Raw genomic sequence first — 17355 nt, 5'->3', positions numbered from 1 at the left:
GGCAACATTCATTTACTAGGAACCACACCAAAAGAACCCTGTTTCATCACTTGGGTTTGAAAATATTTTTAAGGCACATACTCATTTTTCTGCTATAAAACCAATGGAGAGTTTTTGATCATTTGGCCCCAAATATTAGTATTTCATTGATATTTCTGTGGTTAATATTCTTGACATTAATGAATGCAATTTCTGAACTGCTTTTAAGTAAGTGGGAGTAATATTTCCCTGGGCTTTGTTTATCTCTTCCTGTACTGTCCTAAGTGATTGGTCACTGTTTAGTAAACATCAGTCTTTATGCTTATATAAAAGAGGTTTGCTTGACCTGAGTATGTGATCATTTCGCAGACCCATAGCAAACTTTGTATTCATATGATTGTCAGTTCTGAACTTGCTGTGGGGGTCTATGTTGGGCTTAAACCAGATATTACAGGATGCTGATGGCATCATGAAGAACAAAGGGGGATGTTCTGTGGGATGAATGCTTGCCTCAGGGATCAGGTTACCTGAGTTTACACAGTCGAGGAGATACTTTGGAAGTACTTAGATTTATAATCCAGCTTTCTTTTCACAATCTAACTCGGGGCAGATCACTCAACCTCTTTAGGCTTCAGTTTGTTTATCTGGAAATACAGATACTAATCTCTGTCCTGCTATCCTGTCAGGGAATGTGAAACTGAATTGAGAAAATGGATGTGAAAGCACTTTCTAAACTTCAAATAGAAGTAACAAGTCATTTTACGGATTTGGCTCTCAATTTGATAATGATAGCTGACTTTTGTTGAGTGCTTGGACCCTTGCTAAGAGCATTATGTGTATTACCTCATTTAATGCTCCTAGCTACTCTCTTACAGGAATATTATACTCATTTTACAGAAGGCAAAACTCAGACCTAGAGAAGTTAAGTAAAGAAGTTACTAGCTAGTAAAGTCAAAGTGATAGGTTGAGGTTAAATGGAGGATGATGATGATAATACCTGTTCTAGTAACTCACAAGTTAATTAAGAGAATTGCGTAAATATTTATGCTTTTAAAAAGTATAAAATGTAATATGAAAAGTGATTATCATTATTAGTAATAATGAGCTGATTGGGTAGGACTGAACTGCCACAATAATGGAGTTACAGCTGATGGTCTGGTGATGTGTGGTATGACTATAAACTTGGGAAGGGTTTGACCATCCATCCTAAAAAGAACCAGAACTCTGCTTTTTTACCTCATTATACATAATACATGAAAGTGGAAATGGGATTTTATGGTGAAGTTTCTTATTGCTTACTCATTAGCTACTCAAAGCAGTATATTCAAATGAGGGTGATTAAAAGTAAGTTGTTACTTTTCTAAGTCATTTACCTCTTACAAAATAACAAAAAGACTTCCAAGATTAGAAAAACATTTCATTATACTTTAATGCTAACTAAGGAACCATTTTCTAGTCCTGACAATAAGTTCTCATTTTTTGGAGACAGGGCATAAATCCTATCTGAATTAAACAGCAATGTATCACAGGTGGGTAAGTGGGGATTATTAGGCAATTTCACACTGTGATTTGTGGAGATGCTAATTACTTTAATTTATCATGGTTGTTGTATTTTAAAAATCTGATAAGTGTGATTTACTTTGATATAGTTTTTAGGAATTTATGTGTCTTGCTATTATAATAACAGAGAACTACATTTCTAGACCTATATAGAATTTCTCCTCCTTTCATGGAGGAGAAAGCTGATTTCTGGGAAGATTGGGTATTCCTCTCTGAGGTAACATCAACACTATCATAATCATGATCTTAGTCATAAAGCTGTAGCAACTAACATTTTTGAGTGCTTCTCATGTGTCAGACATGTATCAGTCAAACTTTTTAAATGTATTAGGACATTTATTTCTTATGATGACCCTGTGAGGTAAGTATTATTATTTTCCTCACTTCATAGGATGAAACACTGAGACTTAGCGAGAACAAGTAACTGTCCAAAGGCTACTCAACCAGTAAATGGCACAGCCAGGATCCCAAGCCAACCTGTTTGCTCCAAAGCTCCCCGCTTAACCACCAGACTGTTTTGCCATTGGGCTAGTTGGTCACGAAGTTAGCGTGACCAGATTTTTATATGCCCTGTACACATAATGGCTCTCATGATGCAGATTATTTCTTTAAAGTTGCATTTGAGATTTTGTTTACAATTTGAATGATAGCCAGGGATGACTTATGCAATTTTCTGTCAAATTAAATGGAGCTGGATAAAAAAGTCCACTGGAACTCACCAACAACTGCCGCTTGGGGCATACAAATTTGGGCATTTTCTCAGGACTGTTGCTCTGAATTCCTTGAGGGAAGGGGGAATCTGGATGCAGTTTCAGCTAGAAACCGATTTGTTTGCTAATGATTGTGACCATGATAGTGTGATGAGTGAGAGCTTTTTTCACTTTTCCAACCTTTGCCAATTTAAGCCCCCTTCATTACTGCCTTGGAGGGAAAACTTGAGGCCCATGCCAGAAAAAATCTGAAAAGGTGGTTCTCTGATCTTCTCACAAACAATGTCTTGCACAATTTCCCCCAGACAGCATTAACAGTCTTTTCAGTCTCATAGACTGAGATATATACGACCAAATGTAGCATAATTCACATTAAAATCCACTCTGAAAACATAAGGTGCTTATTAGCTGAACTAAAACTATGCCTTTTTAGTTGTTGGTGGACCATAGGCATACATTTTGAGGCTCTCTTGCCACATGATGGGTTTTACCCTTCGACTGGGAGGCAAAGATGATACAAAAAATCACACGAACAAACAACAGCAGAGAGAGGCATTAAAAAATGACAGAAGCTATGATTATAGCATGGCAGGCAAAGGAGAGGATTTTACATTTGATTAGATTCTAAGTGTCTTAGCTACATGAGAAAAGGTTCGTACTACAGTGTTAAATGAATGCAGTGGAAAACAAATTAAACATGCAGTAGATCACGGACAAATGCGGGTGGGGAGGGAATGTCTCTGGACTTCTGGAAGTGCCCAAATTGAGACTGCCACCAGAACGCCATATAGAGCATATGAGGGGATTAGTGAGGTCATAGCTCTGAGTCACCAATGAGAAACATTCTTAATTTTAGCTAAAAGCATTAAAATATTAACTTCACTTTCTCTTCCCTTCCATTGTAAGTGTTAAGTTTTGGCTTCCTTTTTGAGACCACTTTTGGCAAGGAGACAAAGTATTTTACCACTTCATAAAAATGACTGCATAAAAGACATCAGCAGAGAGCAACAAAGCTCTCTTGGGCTGGAACTTCTGGCAGCCAGGTAGGCTCAAATGTTGGTCTAGTAGTAGAGGGGACTCATATTCCTGCCTCAGCAAAATGTCAAGTTGCTAAATGTCATGGATATTCAGGCTTGCTTTAGGATAGTGGAAACCAAGAACACTAAATTGCTGAATTCCAAGTGTCCGCGGTACACAGTATGATCTCATCGATGTTATGAGCTATAGACAAGACTGGAAAGCAATATAGCAAAAACATTAACACTGGTTATTTGTGGCCCCTAGGGATTATTAGTGAGTTTTATTGTTTTCATCATAGGCTTTTAACTCATCAACATTTCTTAGCATTAAGCATCAGAAAAAAGCCATAAAACCATAAAATTGTTTTGAAAAAAAATGGGCTACATTTCAACAATCCCTTTAACTTCAAGATGAACCAATCCACCACCATGAGAGTCAGTGGATATTGTCAGTGAGTGAAATGAGTAAGGGATATCATTTAGTTCATTAGTTCAACTGTAAACATTTACTTATTATAAAGCAAATTAATGCAAACAATGAGGCTATTTTGGTAAACAGAAAAAATTGGATATCAAGGATTATGGCTAATGGTCATCATAAACAGTTTATTTCTGGTTTGTTTTGGTTTTAGATGTGCAGCAATGCAAAATTCCTATTATCTCAGAGAAGGAGCTGCTAATGATAACAGTTTTTACAGTTCACCTTGCAATCTTAGTATACCTATTTTTTCAGTTAAACAGACATACTGAAGAACTTAATGATGAGTGCAAAAAGTAGTTCCTTTGGTGGTATAACATTTTTACAACTGTTACAACAATTTTTTTTTTTTTACAATTTGGCTGAGTTTTAATAAGTTAAAATTAGTTTAACATGTTTAAATATATATACATATATATATGTATATATATGAACGTTTTGTGATTTATTGTTTAAAAATACTTCAAAATGTGTAAAATGAAATTCAGTGAAGCAACTCTATGGAATTATAGGTTCTGTAGACAAGGTCTGAAAGCCACAATTTAATGCAACAAACAACCCTCTCACCCTCATTTTCTGGGTGAAAAAACTGAGGTCCAGAAAGGTAAAATAATAAGCCTAGGGCTACACACTAATTATTTAGTGTACTTTTTGCTGTCCATGGTACTTCCCAGCCTTGACAAGCAATAAACTTGGCCTTATGAATGGGATTTTGCTTCAAATAATATATAATAGGTCCTAAGTCCTAGTCTCATACAGGTAAAGTGAACAAATATCTCAAGGGTTAGATAAAATAATTGTTTTGGAAATTCAAAAATATGTCAGCACTAAGAATGTCTACATTTTCCCTTTGAGGGTTTCTAATTTTAGACACAAGGGCCATAGTTTAATGTCATTGTGTCACTCTTGATTTAACTATTAGGCAGTTAAATCTGTAGTTAGGAAGCAGTTTCTTGAGGGTTCAACTCGGCTATGTCTAACAGGAGGGCAGACCTATTTTATACAGTAGGTGCTCTCGAACCATCACTTCTTATTTTCTCTCAGAATTTAGAAAGGTTGCTTTGATCCCAAGTATGCAAATAAAGTACAACGAATTTCCCAGTGATCCTTGAAGCAGCAAATCTACATTTCCTAAAGCAGTTTCCTCTTAAATCTCTCCTACTGCTAAGTCTTAATCTTTACAGCTTTGTTTAATTACTTCTGCATTGAAAAAAGCAGCTTCCTGACATTTGCCTCTAACTTATTTTTTCTTTCTCCTTAATAGCCACCTGTCCCAACATTTATACATGTGTTGTATTAGATGTTTTAAAATAACACAGGACACAGACAAAGCATAAAGTTCACAGGCAAACTTCTTTCAATATAGTATGGACTTTTGCTTTAGGATAGTAAGAAATAGGCCACAAATACTACTCCAAACAAGAAGAGAGATAAAACTCAGAAGCCAGAAAAAAATTGAGTAGATTAAAAACATTTTCTTAAAATTGTTAACAAAATGCTCTTATTTCACAACTGTCTTCCCTGGCCATCTCTTTATTGAAGTTCTTTTCCCCCAGATATGGGGGTGACTCCCCCATTTCTCCTAGAAATTCATACATAAATTTTGATGAAAGTGTGTAAAGACTTTCAAAGTCTTTCTCTGGCTGAACTGATCTGTCTGAATTAGGATAACTATGCTTTTCACACACTGGTCTTCTGGTATAGATATAATAAGTATATTATATACTTATTATATAATAAGTAGAATAATTTAAAAGTGGGGTTGAACTGCATTGGCTATAATCATCTTGGCTAAAAACACTTCGTACTCTTAATATTTCCAAAGTTAAAAAAAGCCAAGCAAAATTTTAATACCTCATTCAGTTTTTATACCATATCCACTTTTTAATACATAATTTTCTGGTGTAATATGAGCCTAAATTAAATTAAACTTCACCTAAATTATATAATTATAAAATATCACTTTTTTCTGTTTTTTTTAATGAAAACATGTTATTCTGAGTTCAGTTTTATGAGCTAAGTATATGAAAGAGGCAATTTTGTATCACATGCAGAATTTAGAATTCATGAATATAAGACAGAGTACAAGAAAATAACTTTAGAAAGTTAACAGCAGAAAACACAAACTTCAAAGATAGAACACTTTTCATGCATGTTGTTCATGTAGTATTTCAACTATGTAAAAATTTTGTTTTATGTATACATGATTACTCCACTATGATTTAAAAAATAATATTGAGGTGCTTCTAAGAAATCCAAGGAGCTTTGGAAAGGATATTTTATCTTTTGGTGTTCGTGATTAGCTTTGTAGGAGAAGAATTTTTTTATATCCTCTCTCATATGTTGAGGATAAGGAAGCTAATAAAGAGATTTACCAGGAAGTTCTGCAACTACAAAGGCAAATGCTACACCATGAACAGATTGTTGACCTGTACTTTTATGACTACTCATCATCTGAGATATTTCGTATGTCAGTCTGATCCTTAATCCTACAGATAACTGAGGGCCAATCAGATTTCCAGAAAGCAACAGTACTAGTACAGGTGTCAAGTGTCTCTTTAAAACTCCTAATTAAAAAGACCTTAAAAAAAATCTGACTATTGCAAATAAGTCCTGCTTTCTCTTTGACAAAGTCAGGGTATGTTAAAATTAGAGCTGTTCTAAGACTGGTTTTGATTCTAGTTAATTACTGTGGACCAGGGTAAAATGGGTCAGTTGTGATCCTTACATATGGTCTACTCTGACCATGTCACTGATCAAGTGACAAAGTTAAAATGGAAGGAATCCTGAGAACATTGTGCCACCACCTTGGCCTGGACCTTGTTAAGGAGGGATACAAGTACCAGAATAAAAAGAAATCAGAAGAGAAAATAGCTCTGAAGAGTGCTCCACAAGTGGAAACTCTGGAGACCCTGAGAGGGCATCATACAGCTTCAAGAACATGGGGCATGGGTACGGATAACACATGATTAGGAATGGACCCTGGACAGCAACACTTATTTATTTTTAATTAAATTTTTATGAAGCTGATGGAACTCAACTTATGTTTATGATAAATAAACTAGTAAATCTGACTGACCTGGCTGGACAAGGATCCAAGTTGCACTCCTGAAGTTTGGGTTTGGGTTTGATGTTCTCTGGGTAATAGTGACAGTATTGATCCGCAACCACACGGTTGCTCCGAAGATCATAACACTCGGCCGATGTCAGCTGGTAACCTGCAGTATCAAACCATCCAGGCAGGTTTCAACACACATGTCATATTAAAGTATAACATAATATACTTCTTTATACTTCTTGGCCATCTCACATTAATGAAAATTCTTCCCCAACACTTCAGTAATTTCCAGGACAAAAGACAGAAATATGGAAGGCTCATTAATCTTTGCAGGCCTCAAATACGATTTTTCCACTCAAATTGTAATAATCAAATATACTGTAAGGTTTGAACTACATAAGGGCATAGCTAGGTGATCAGACTCTGCTGTAAGTACTATTACTATTAATTTGTTTTGTATAATCTAAAAGTGTAATACGGATATCTGTATCCAAAAGAGATGACCAGTATTTACTTGCCAAGCATCTCATGCAAAGATGCAAAATTGCCTCCCTTGTATCTGAAGCACCAGGAAGAATAAACTCCCCAATCAATCAATCAATCAAATAAACCCTAACACTGCTCCCCTTGATGAATGGGGGACAACAAAATACAGCACAAGATGGGGTCCTTCCAGCTGCCTGGGAACATTATTTTTGTCTAAATTCAACCTGAGTAGGCTAGGCTGAGAAGGTGGAGGATTAAGATCCTAATAGTATCCATTAGGAATCCCTACAAAACAACAACAACAACCATAATAGTACCCCCCTACTGTTCAATTTTTGCTTCACCTAAAATCCTTTCTCATTTCTCTTTAAGTCTCCAGCCAATAGTTTTTTAGTGTCCACGCACAAGTTTCCACTGTTTAGAGAATTCTTTTAAAAAATAGCACTGCTGAGTAATGCTTCATTCCATTCATAATGTGTTTTACCTTTTCCACCTGCCTCTTTCTTGTCTTGTGGATTTCTAGTGAGGTGGTGATGAAGACTTAGAGTCTTAGAGTGAAAAATAAATGTACATGGAGAATTTTTTTAACTTAGGCTTTTTTTTTTTTAAATCATTCTAACCCTAACCAACCTTCAAACAAAATATATTCTCCCTGGCAGGTGGTTGAATATTGTTATTGCTAGATATATGTTAGAAAGTCAGATTGAGAGAAGTTAAAAGACTTGCGAAAGATTTTAGGAAATCAGAAGAAGGCTTATAAACCAGATTTCCTGGCTTGAGGCTGTGTTTTCAGACCACCCACAAAAATTAATTGTTCATTAAAGGCCTAAAAAAAGAGCTTTTAACAATTTTACTGTAAAGATGAAAAGCATGGAAAGTAATAGGTAAGAACACATGTTCCATTAAACTTTTTATTTTAGAAGAAAGCCAAAGAGCAAAATGACATTTTAAATAAGTAAATATACTTTTATTTTTCAATTACATTATACTCTAAAGCAGATAATGTTATGATAAGCTAACCATTTTACAATTTTCCATATAATAATTTCTACTCAAGGACAGAGTTTATCATGTAGTAAAATGTGGGCACAAGCAATAAGTATATTATATAACTGAGAATATGATTTTTAAAAATCATAATTTGTCAGCTTAAAAATGTTGCTGGAAGCTATTCGAGAGTGTGTGTAATGAAGGCTTAGAACAAAAATGAAATAAAAGACCAAAATAGTCAGATAATTGTGTTTTTGAACGTTTCAAAAGGTATTTTTAGCCACAATTGTTTACACTTAGCAAAACGGTCAACCAGCTGAATGTGGAACCAGAAATATAAAAAGGAACTCAGAGATCATGTTTTTAGTCATTGTCAAACTGGTCCATGAAGGGGGAGAAGGCTGGTTTCCACACAGCTCATATCTTTATTCTGAGCAAGACTCCTTTTATTTGTGCTTCCTAGTAAGATTTCCTTTGAAGAAAGTGTTTGATAGCTCAAAACATTTGAAGACCACTGAGGCTTCTACTTGTTCACTTAGATGTGAGGAAAATAAGGTTGAGAGGGGTTGGCTATATGTGAATCTAACATTAATCCCCTTACTATATAGCAAGGCATCATCAAGCTTACTGACATTACCCTCTAACACCAGCTCTCTATATGAAATTGACATAGTGGGCATATTATGGAATTGATACTTCGGTCAAAGCATGGTTTTCATTTAAAAAGAAAAGAGGAAAAATAATTATTTACCTAGAAAAATAATTGTTTACTTAGATTTCTTTCTTTGAAACTATTTCCTGTACTAGTCATTCATAAGTGTATCAAAATAACATTCTTATGAAACATCAAAGTAATTGCCATTTTACTTTTAAACAAAGTTATTTTCTCTTCAGGACAGCTAGAACAAATGGAAACACTATTGTGCTGAAATGCTGAGAAGCTTAAATTAATAGTTATTTAGCAACGAGGTAAAAGCACTTGAAGGTATTTCTGACTAACTGCTTTTAGGCTAAAATCTAACATTGCTCCAGAGGACCTGATTTTTAGTGATCTGTTCACATTATGCAGATGAAGATGAATTATTTCATACGTTCTCACTGTTTAAAAAAATAATAGATAATAATTTGTTTCCATTTTGAGGTATCATCCTTCTTTTCTCTTGTCAGAATAACCTAGTGATACCCATGTAGATGAGCTACTTAACACCAGCCAACAATCCGGTTTCAGTGAAGGTGGAGCCAGAATTTATTTGATATGCTGGTTTTTAAAGGAATATACAGACAATTTTATGCTCATTAAATCAGCAAAATTAAACAATTTCTTATAATCCACAAATACTGGCTCAGTTGGCAATGAAACTCAAATATTCATACTCTGCTTATTACCCTTCTGGAAAGAATTTTGGTAATATATGCCAATAGCCACAAAAATTCTGAAACTCACTCTTGAGAATTTATTCCAAGGAAATAATTTGAAAGGAGAAAAGGAAAAAGAAACTTGGCTATTAAGTTATTCGTTACATTCTAAGAGAAAATTTAAGTGAACTAAATCTTCTATAAGGATATGGCTAAATAAATTATCATAAAGTAATTTTAAGCAATTACTATGTAACCATTATAATTGTAAAGGGCAGAAAATGGGAGAAAATATCTTTTCCAGTAATACAAAATGCTGTCCCTATTGCGGATGTGATGGAGCAGAGATAGGAATTCATTTGGTGACTTTTCAGGAGAGATGATAGGATAGAGCTTAACAATAACCGAGCTGAAGTCTACAGAACAGTGATTTTTTTTTTTTCGGGTAATAAACTATTCCCTTTAATTAAATTCATCTCTGATTCTTTTTGAACACATTATGCTACATAGTAGGCCTGACAAACACTCTTCACTGGACTCAGGAATAAACAAATAAGTTCTGTTCAACTAGGTGAGTAGTTGATTCTCAAATGAACAGAACAGACTCAAGACCGTTTCCACTAATGGGACTCTACGGACAGAAAATGTTCATGGGCCATCCCGACTGAGGTATCCACCTTACAGGTGGGCTTCCGGATTTGGCTCCATTCAGAATAAAGAATCTAACCCGTCACAGCACGAAAGTTCTTCCATGTTGAAGGGGCTACTTTTACAACAGCTAAGCCTTCCCTCCTAGAAGCCAACAATTCCTAGGCTAAGTCAACACCATTACCTCCTCCACAGGTTGCTGAGCAAGGAAAGAAATCTGTCTCCCTCCATCGGTGGATGATAGGCTGATAAAAGATGAACTGGACTGTGCTGTCAGCGGGCCCTGAGTTGTGGATCTGCAGGAGACAAGAGACAATAGCAAAGAGAGCAACTAGTATGACAGAGGGGTGCTTTCTTGGTTCCTTGCAACTCTGGACAAGAATGTATGGTAGCATGGATGGTTTCAGGCTGCACTGGGAGAGAAGTGGCCATAGCAATATCACCCATCTTACCAATCAACCATTCGCCATCACCACCATTGCTTTCTCAGTTCTTTTGCCACGAGCAACGGATAGCAATGTCTCAACTTGTGATTCTAGTAGGGTCTTTTCCCAGGACACTCATTCCCTTTCCCTCATTTACTTCCAACTTTTCTGGTATAACAGGAAAAATTATGGGTATTTTTAATTTCTATGTATGTATCTGTGTATGTATCTATGTGGATTTATAACGTAGGTTCAGAAAGAGAAAATTTGTTCTGAGAAAATGATAAATGCCATATACTGCAAGAAATGAAAGATACTATCCTTTGTTAACAAAAAAAAATTAGGGGCACCTGGATGGCTCAGTTAGTTAAGCATCCAACTTCAGCTCAGGTCATGATCTCATGGTTTGTGAGTTCGAGCCCCACACCGGGCTCTCTGCTGTAAGCACAAGGCCTTCTTCAGATCCTCTGTCCCTCCCTCTCTCTCTCTCTCATTCTCAAAAATAAATAAACATTAAAACAATTTTTAAAAAAGAAACGAAAAAAATTAAAGAATTAAATGGCTCTGCCCACCCAGAGACATACATGGTGTTTCCTGGCAATTTAGTGACTCATACGTTTTCATGTGCAGAATTGCCAATTGGAAGCTTGCTAAAATGCTAATTCCTCAGCTCTTGTCCAGAGATCCCGGCAACGCAAACATTGATAGTCCAAGTACCAAACTTTAAAAAACACCAACTTCCATTATAAAAGTATTTACTTTGAATACAACATGTGCTTATGGAAATGACAACTCCTTTGTTTTTCAAAGGGGGGAAGTGAAGCAATAATTCTTTAATAGTTCTTAAAAGTATAAGGTTGAGAAAACATACTTAAACGGAAGGAGCAATGCCTTGATTTCATGAAGACATAATAACATGTCATATAACACTGAGACAGTGGGCAAGGCTTGGACTATTTGTTATACTAAAGAAAGTTCCATGGACAACAAAGAGGGGCACCTCTTAACTTCAAGACAGTAGAGGAGCACATCAGCACATCATGTGGTCTAAGTCTTCGTTAGTGTTTTCAAGCTTTCTGCGGTCCTAGCTGCCCTTTACCGAGGATAAACTGATGGATTTAGCCTTCAGATTTTAAAAAAAAAGACCATCTATTTTTCCACTACTGAGTTTAACGACTGGATTAAACATCTAGGAACACTGAAGAAACAGGGAGTAGGTGTTAAACCCCAGACCAGTTTTTGGACTTTGGAAGGAAAGAATATTGGAAATGTTCTTCAAATGATCTGCAAGAGCTGGAAAGGAGAAAGAAGAAAGTGAGAAAACTAAAGAATATTTCATTTTATGCTGGAATTCCGACCCATGGAACATCGAGGTCTTTCCTACTTAGAATAAGCAGTGATACAATCCCCGACTTTAAAGCAAAAACAGCTGAAGCAATAGTGTCTTTCTTAAAAGGGGAGCATAGTTTACAGATTAATATTTTTCAATCCTATGTGTCAGATACAGGATACCTAATTGCTTGCTCGGGGATGTAGTATTAATCATATCCTTTGGAAAGTTTTTTTTTTTTTTTTGGTTGTTTTTTTTATGTTTGTTTTGTTTTGTTTTTGTTTTAAGCTCACAAAAGCCTATAGCTCTCTTGGGATGTGTGGTTTCCATGCTGGGAAGGTATTAGAAGAGGACTCTCATTTGAACACCAGCTCGGTGAAAAAATAAAAAGACCAGAAGATTTATTTAGGCTTAGAGAAATGGATTGTTTTGCAGAGGTCCCTTTTGGGATGCTTGAAATTAAACTAAGTCCTAGGAAAGTGGAGGAAAAAAATACGTGGAGGATATAACATCAAAATCCTTGGAGAAACCGTGTTCTAGAATATCCGTACAGTGTCTGGGCTTAGTTTTTGATCTGGTTAAAGAGGCAAAAAGATGGAATTCGTCAAATTTTCAGCCTACTAGAAGTTATCAGTAAAACTACCTTACGTCCTGAGAGTAAGGAATGAATGTAAAGAAGTTTTGGTGTTAAGAGGGAGCCTTAGTAAAGACTATGTTGAAGTAAAGAAAACAAGAAGATTAGAAAGTATATTGTTCCTAATGAGCCCAATGAAACCGATGTACAATGAGCATGAATGCTGAGACTTATGCCTAAATTTGAAAAGAGATTGGAAGTGAACAGGGATGCTGTTATTTCAAACAGATAAAACCAATCATAATGTATCCAGACCTCTGACCACATAATCTTGTTTGACTCCTTCCACACTGATAATGTTCCTGGTTCTCTCTTCTCTACAGGTACCTTCTTCTTTCAATAACAGCCAACAACTGGGGTGCCTGGGTGGCTCAGTTGGTTAAGTGTCCGACTTTGGCTCAGGTCATCTTGCATTTCATGAGTTCCAGCGCCATGTTGATATTCAGCACAGAGCCTGGAGCCCACTTCCAGTTCTGCTTCCCTCTCTGGCCCTCTCTGCCCCTCCCTTGTCCCTGCTCACACCCTGTCTCTCTCTATCTCTCAAAAGTAAACATTAAATAATTTTTTAAAAATAAAGCCAACAACTACCACAGCAACCAGCACTTGTTACATTCCTACCGCATGCAAGGTACATTTTATTTGTATTAAATCTAAATTTAGAACTACCCTGTATTATCTTCGACCTTTACATTATAATGAGAGAGATGAGTTTCAGAGAGATTAAGTGACTTACTCAAGGCTACACAGCTAGGGAATAGCAGAGCTGAAATTTGAATTCAAGTGTGCCTTGGCTTGAAAGCTGCCATTCTTTTCAGGGCACAAAGTAATTTTGTTAGTTAATGTTAGTGTTGTAAAGATATAGGTATTTATTTTTAGTGGCGTCCTTGAACTGCTCTCCTCACTATCTTCTTAATTTTCGTTTTAAAGTAGGAAAAGTATGTTTAAAATAAAAAGAAGAGGCTAACCTGATGTCTAACTTTGATGGACTAATTGTTTCTTATAGAGATGAGCTGCCATGTTCCTTTCTTCTGGTTTTATTAATTCTGGGCGTCTGGGACCTTTGTTATCATTAGCTCTGGAGCTTTACAAACCATACAGCCTCAGACATCAGGTTCTTGTTCTCAAGAGTATGTTGAAAGCTTCAGTTTGACACATTAGGATTTTGTTTTAGGGAGCTAAACACATCTGGCATATGTAATTTTGGCCTCCTTAAGTTAATAAGGAAAAAGAATGTTCTGAACCAAGCTTTTCTTCCTATAATTACAATGATTCAGTGTTTCTAATTTAAGGACTTCTCATACTGAAAGGAAAGAAGATAAAAACTGGTCACTTTCCATAGCAACTCACTGCACTGTAATGATAAAGTCACAAGGCAGGACCAATGTGTGTGTGGGTAACGGATGAACATAGATCCCTGTAAAATCAAAGGAATCAAGGAGACATTTCAAACACATGAAAGACATCAAGTACACAAAGGATCTCTCAGTTGATGTACTCTGAAATGCCATATCTTTTTCTTCTCTTTTGGTTAAAGGGTAATTTGTGAGCCTTTGCTGTTCCCCTCCTATGTTCTTTTCTCTCACTGGTGTTGTAGAAACTTTTGCCTGAGACAAGCCAGCAAGAGGCTGGTAGTCAGAAGTCTCCCTATCCTCCTTGGCTGCTGAATTATGAACAGATTTATGCTCAAGATTGTTCAGAAAGACATATTAAGGCATTATTTCTGCCTAATACTCTAACTAATGCAGATGGAAATCACAACTTTTCTACCACTTTGGTGGCTTAGGTACTCATCGCTTTTCTCTATGACATTCTTCTGAAATTTCTCAAATGGGTACAAACTGAGCAGGTCCAGCCATACCTTAGCAGTGCTCACAAGTAGAGCTAAGTTGGAAGTTCTAGTGAAGGATGTGCCATGACTGCAAAAGACCCTTTTCTGTTTGACAAAGCCATTTTCTTTCACTGGGGCTGCAGTTTCAGAAGGATGCACATAGCATGATCAGGAAGAAATACAAAGGCCTAAACAAAGGCAGCGGCAGCAAGGATGGAGAAGAAAGAATAATCTTGGGATGGTATGAAGGTAGAACTGACAAAGTTTGATGACTAGCTAGGGGCCTATCGGAGAAGGGGAAATCAGTGAATCAAAGGTTTCTGATGTGGCTGGGTAAAGAGCATATTATTCTACAAGATAAGAAATAAAGAAGATTAGGTAGGTTTCTTCTAAAGATTAGATTAGGGCTAGACAAGTCCAGGTTTGGCTATGTTCTGCTGGTTGTGTCTATGGGATATCCAAGTGGTGATATGCAGAAGGCAGCTAGATATATGGTGTGTGTCAGCAAAGCTGTGAACTACTGGCATGTGAATAATATTATTCACATATTATTATTGTTATTCACTTATTGTTATTATTATTATTATTATTATTATTATTATTATCAGACATTATTGAATCCAATTCTATATTTTTAGTATGTGTTTTAACTCTTGCAAGGCCACCAGGGAAATTAACATAAATGGTGTATTCAACAGCACTCTAAGGGTTTCAAAAAATAAAGACATCTTTCAATATTGTACTGTATTTGCATATTTAAATAGAATGATTTAACTATCAGCATCATTTCTATTGTGAACCATATCTGCTGGTTTGTAGCTTCTTGTTCACATGAATGTACCTGGCATCTGGACTGGGTTAAAAAGAGCTACCATGCAGATGGAGAAGGAGAAGAGTGATCTGGAACCCTTCTTCCATCCAACCTCACTGACTATCACATTTTCCTATATGCATTCTTACTTCCAGCTGCCACAGGGTCATCAAGCCTTAGCTTAAATCAAATGTCCTCTGGCTCCAGGTCCCATGATGAAAAATTTATGGAGTCCTGGACACATTACAAGTTTTACAGCTTTACAGCTGAAATCCTTCAGGTCCTTCTGACCTACTGAAAGAAAAAATATGTTTTATTTTATTGTGATTCCCAAACATTCTTCTAGTGTGTACATTTCTCCTACAGAATGTATATGTTGCTTCCAGCAATGTGTTTTATATTACCTTGAAGAGTAGGGAAGCTCTGATAGAAAGAAACAACTTAGTCTTTTTGCCAGTACAAGAGAAACCAGAACTTGTAATTGGAAGTATGACCAAGTCTATGGATCATTAGTTTGTCTTTCTCTTTGACTGAGAACACTTTATGAGTTGGCAACTACATCCTAATTTGTTTTAAAAACAGTTTATATCCTCCAACTAATGATATGTTGGTCTTTGGGTCTTTTTATTAAATAATATACATATACACACACCTAAGAACTTTCTTAGGGCTTTAAAAATATATGTTCTTGAAAGGTCCAGGAAATATATGTTCTTGAAAAGGTGATGTTGAATTAAACATTTCCTGGGTAATAGGTTTTCCAAATCTATGCCCAAACCCAAATTCTCTCTCTCTCTTCAGGAGATTATAAATAACAGTTTGGATGTGCCTTGAAAACCTAAAGGCACTTACCTTGACAATGAAATCTGCTGTGAGTGGTCCAGTCATTCTTAGAATCTCTTTGTCTGGAAATTTCTGGAAGTCCACACTAGAATTGTCCACAAGAAAGGTGCCTGTCGAGCTGAGACTGCTTTCACCTTTAGCCCCCTGCAGGGTTTTGGTTTCCAGATCTACATAATCAAACACATTTAAAGGAAAGAAAGATGTTCCCAGGGCTACCATAAGCAAGCATATTTCATAAAACAGCCTACAGCTATGAAGGGAGAAGTATCCCCCTTGATACAGCTGACACAGTTGACATTGTGATATAAACAAAATTTATGGGCACCTCTAGATCACAGAGTTTATGTTGCAAATGAAATCATTTTAAAACTCATTGGCCAGGCATTCAAGGCTCCCGATCAAAAGATAATTGACTCCGTGGATGACCTCATTTGGGTACTCCAATTCATCACAATCCTATTCCTTTCATTAAACCATCTCCCATACATATCTTACTGATTTCGGTCTCTATGGCTCTCTGTCTAGAATACCCTCTAGTTTGCTTTCTGATCTGTGAGATCAAGGGTACTCTCCGAGTTCTCCTCAGCACCCATGTGACTTTATATTCACACATTACCTTGTGTTTATTTGTACTGTCTGGTTTCTTACCACATGTGTGCTGTTGTGCAGAAGAAACTATAGTAATGAGGATGAGGAAGTCCCATTCTTTTTAGTTCTCTCTCTTTAAAATCCTGTTTGGTACCTGATACAGTATTATGTACATATATGATATTTTGTAAGTGTTTAAGAGAGAAAGAGGAACTTCTTGATTCCTGGAACATTCCAATCTGAATTTGGCCAATGATAAAGCCTATGAAGCATCTTTGATTATAGGAAATCAGAGCAAGCTGAGGATTATGGTAATTATGCTGCATATTTCAGAGCATATTAAATTCTCATGTGGCTGAGAAATGATTTAGAATAACTTCCCACTGTATGAAGAGAGATAGACTAAGTCAGTGTTTCTAAAACTTGCATAAGAACCCTTAGTTTTGGCAGTGTTTTCTTTGGCAGAAGGATAAAATGTCAGGTGAGGCTCTGGGTGGCCTACCCCACATTCAATCAGAATGACTCCCCTCTTCCGTGTTTTGCAGATTGGGGTTCTGGGACCTCTTTAGGGTCTCTGGAGGTACTAACGTACCTGTACTAAATTATTCCAAG

The 17355-nt window shown here is 36.3% G+C and overlaps 1 protein-coding gene across 2 annotated transcripts in view; it reads right to left on the bottom strand.

Moving 5' to 3' along the window:
* Positions 1 to 17355, bottom strand: part of ADAMTSL1 (ADAMTS like 1) — a 378657-nt gene that overhangs the window by 216038 nt on the left and 145264 nt on the right. For both annotated transcript variants that reach the window (XM_042913347.1, XM_042913348.1), the window contains exons 7-9: positions 16165 to 16322; positions 10469 to 10580; positions 6826 to 6964 (exon numbers count right to left, since the gene is read on the bottom strand). In XM_042913347.1, coding sequence (XP_042769281.1) covers positions 6826 to 6964; positions 10469 to 10580; positions 16165 to 16322 — 409 coding nt within the window. The remainder of the gene's footprint in view (positions 1 to 6825; positions 6965 to 10468; positions 10581 to 16164; positions 16323 to 17355) is intronic.

This window comes from Panthera leo, chromosome D4, assembly GCF_018350215.1.
Source record: "Panthera leo isolate Ple1 chromosome D4, P.leo_Ple1_pat1.1, whole genome shotgun sequence".
In the NCBI taxonomy this organism is placed as follows: Eukaryota; Metazoa; Chordata; class Mammalia; order Carnivora; family Felidae; genus Panthera; species Panthera leo.
Note: the sequence above shows the minus strand (reverse complement) of the source record. Positions and strands in the feature narration are given on the sequence as shown.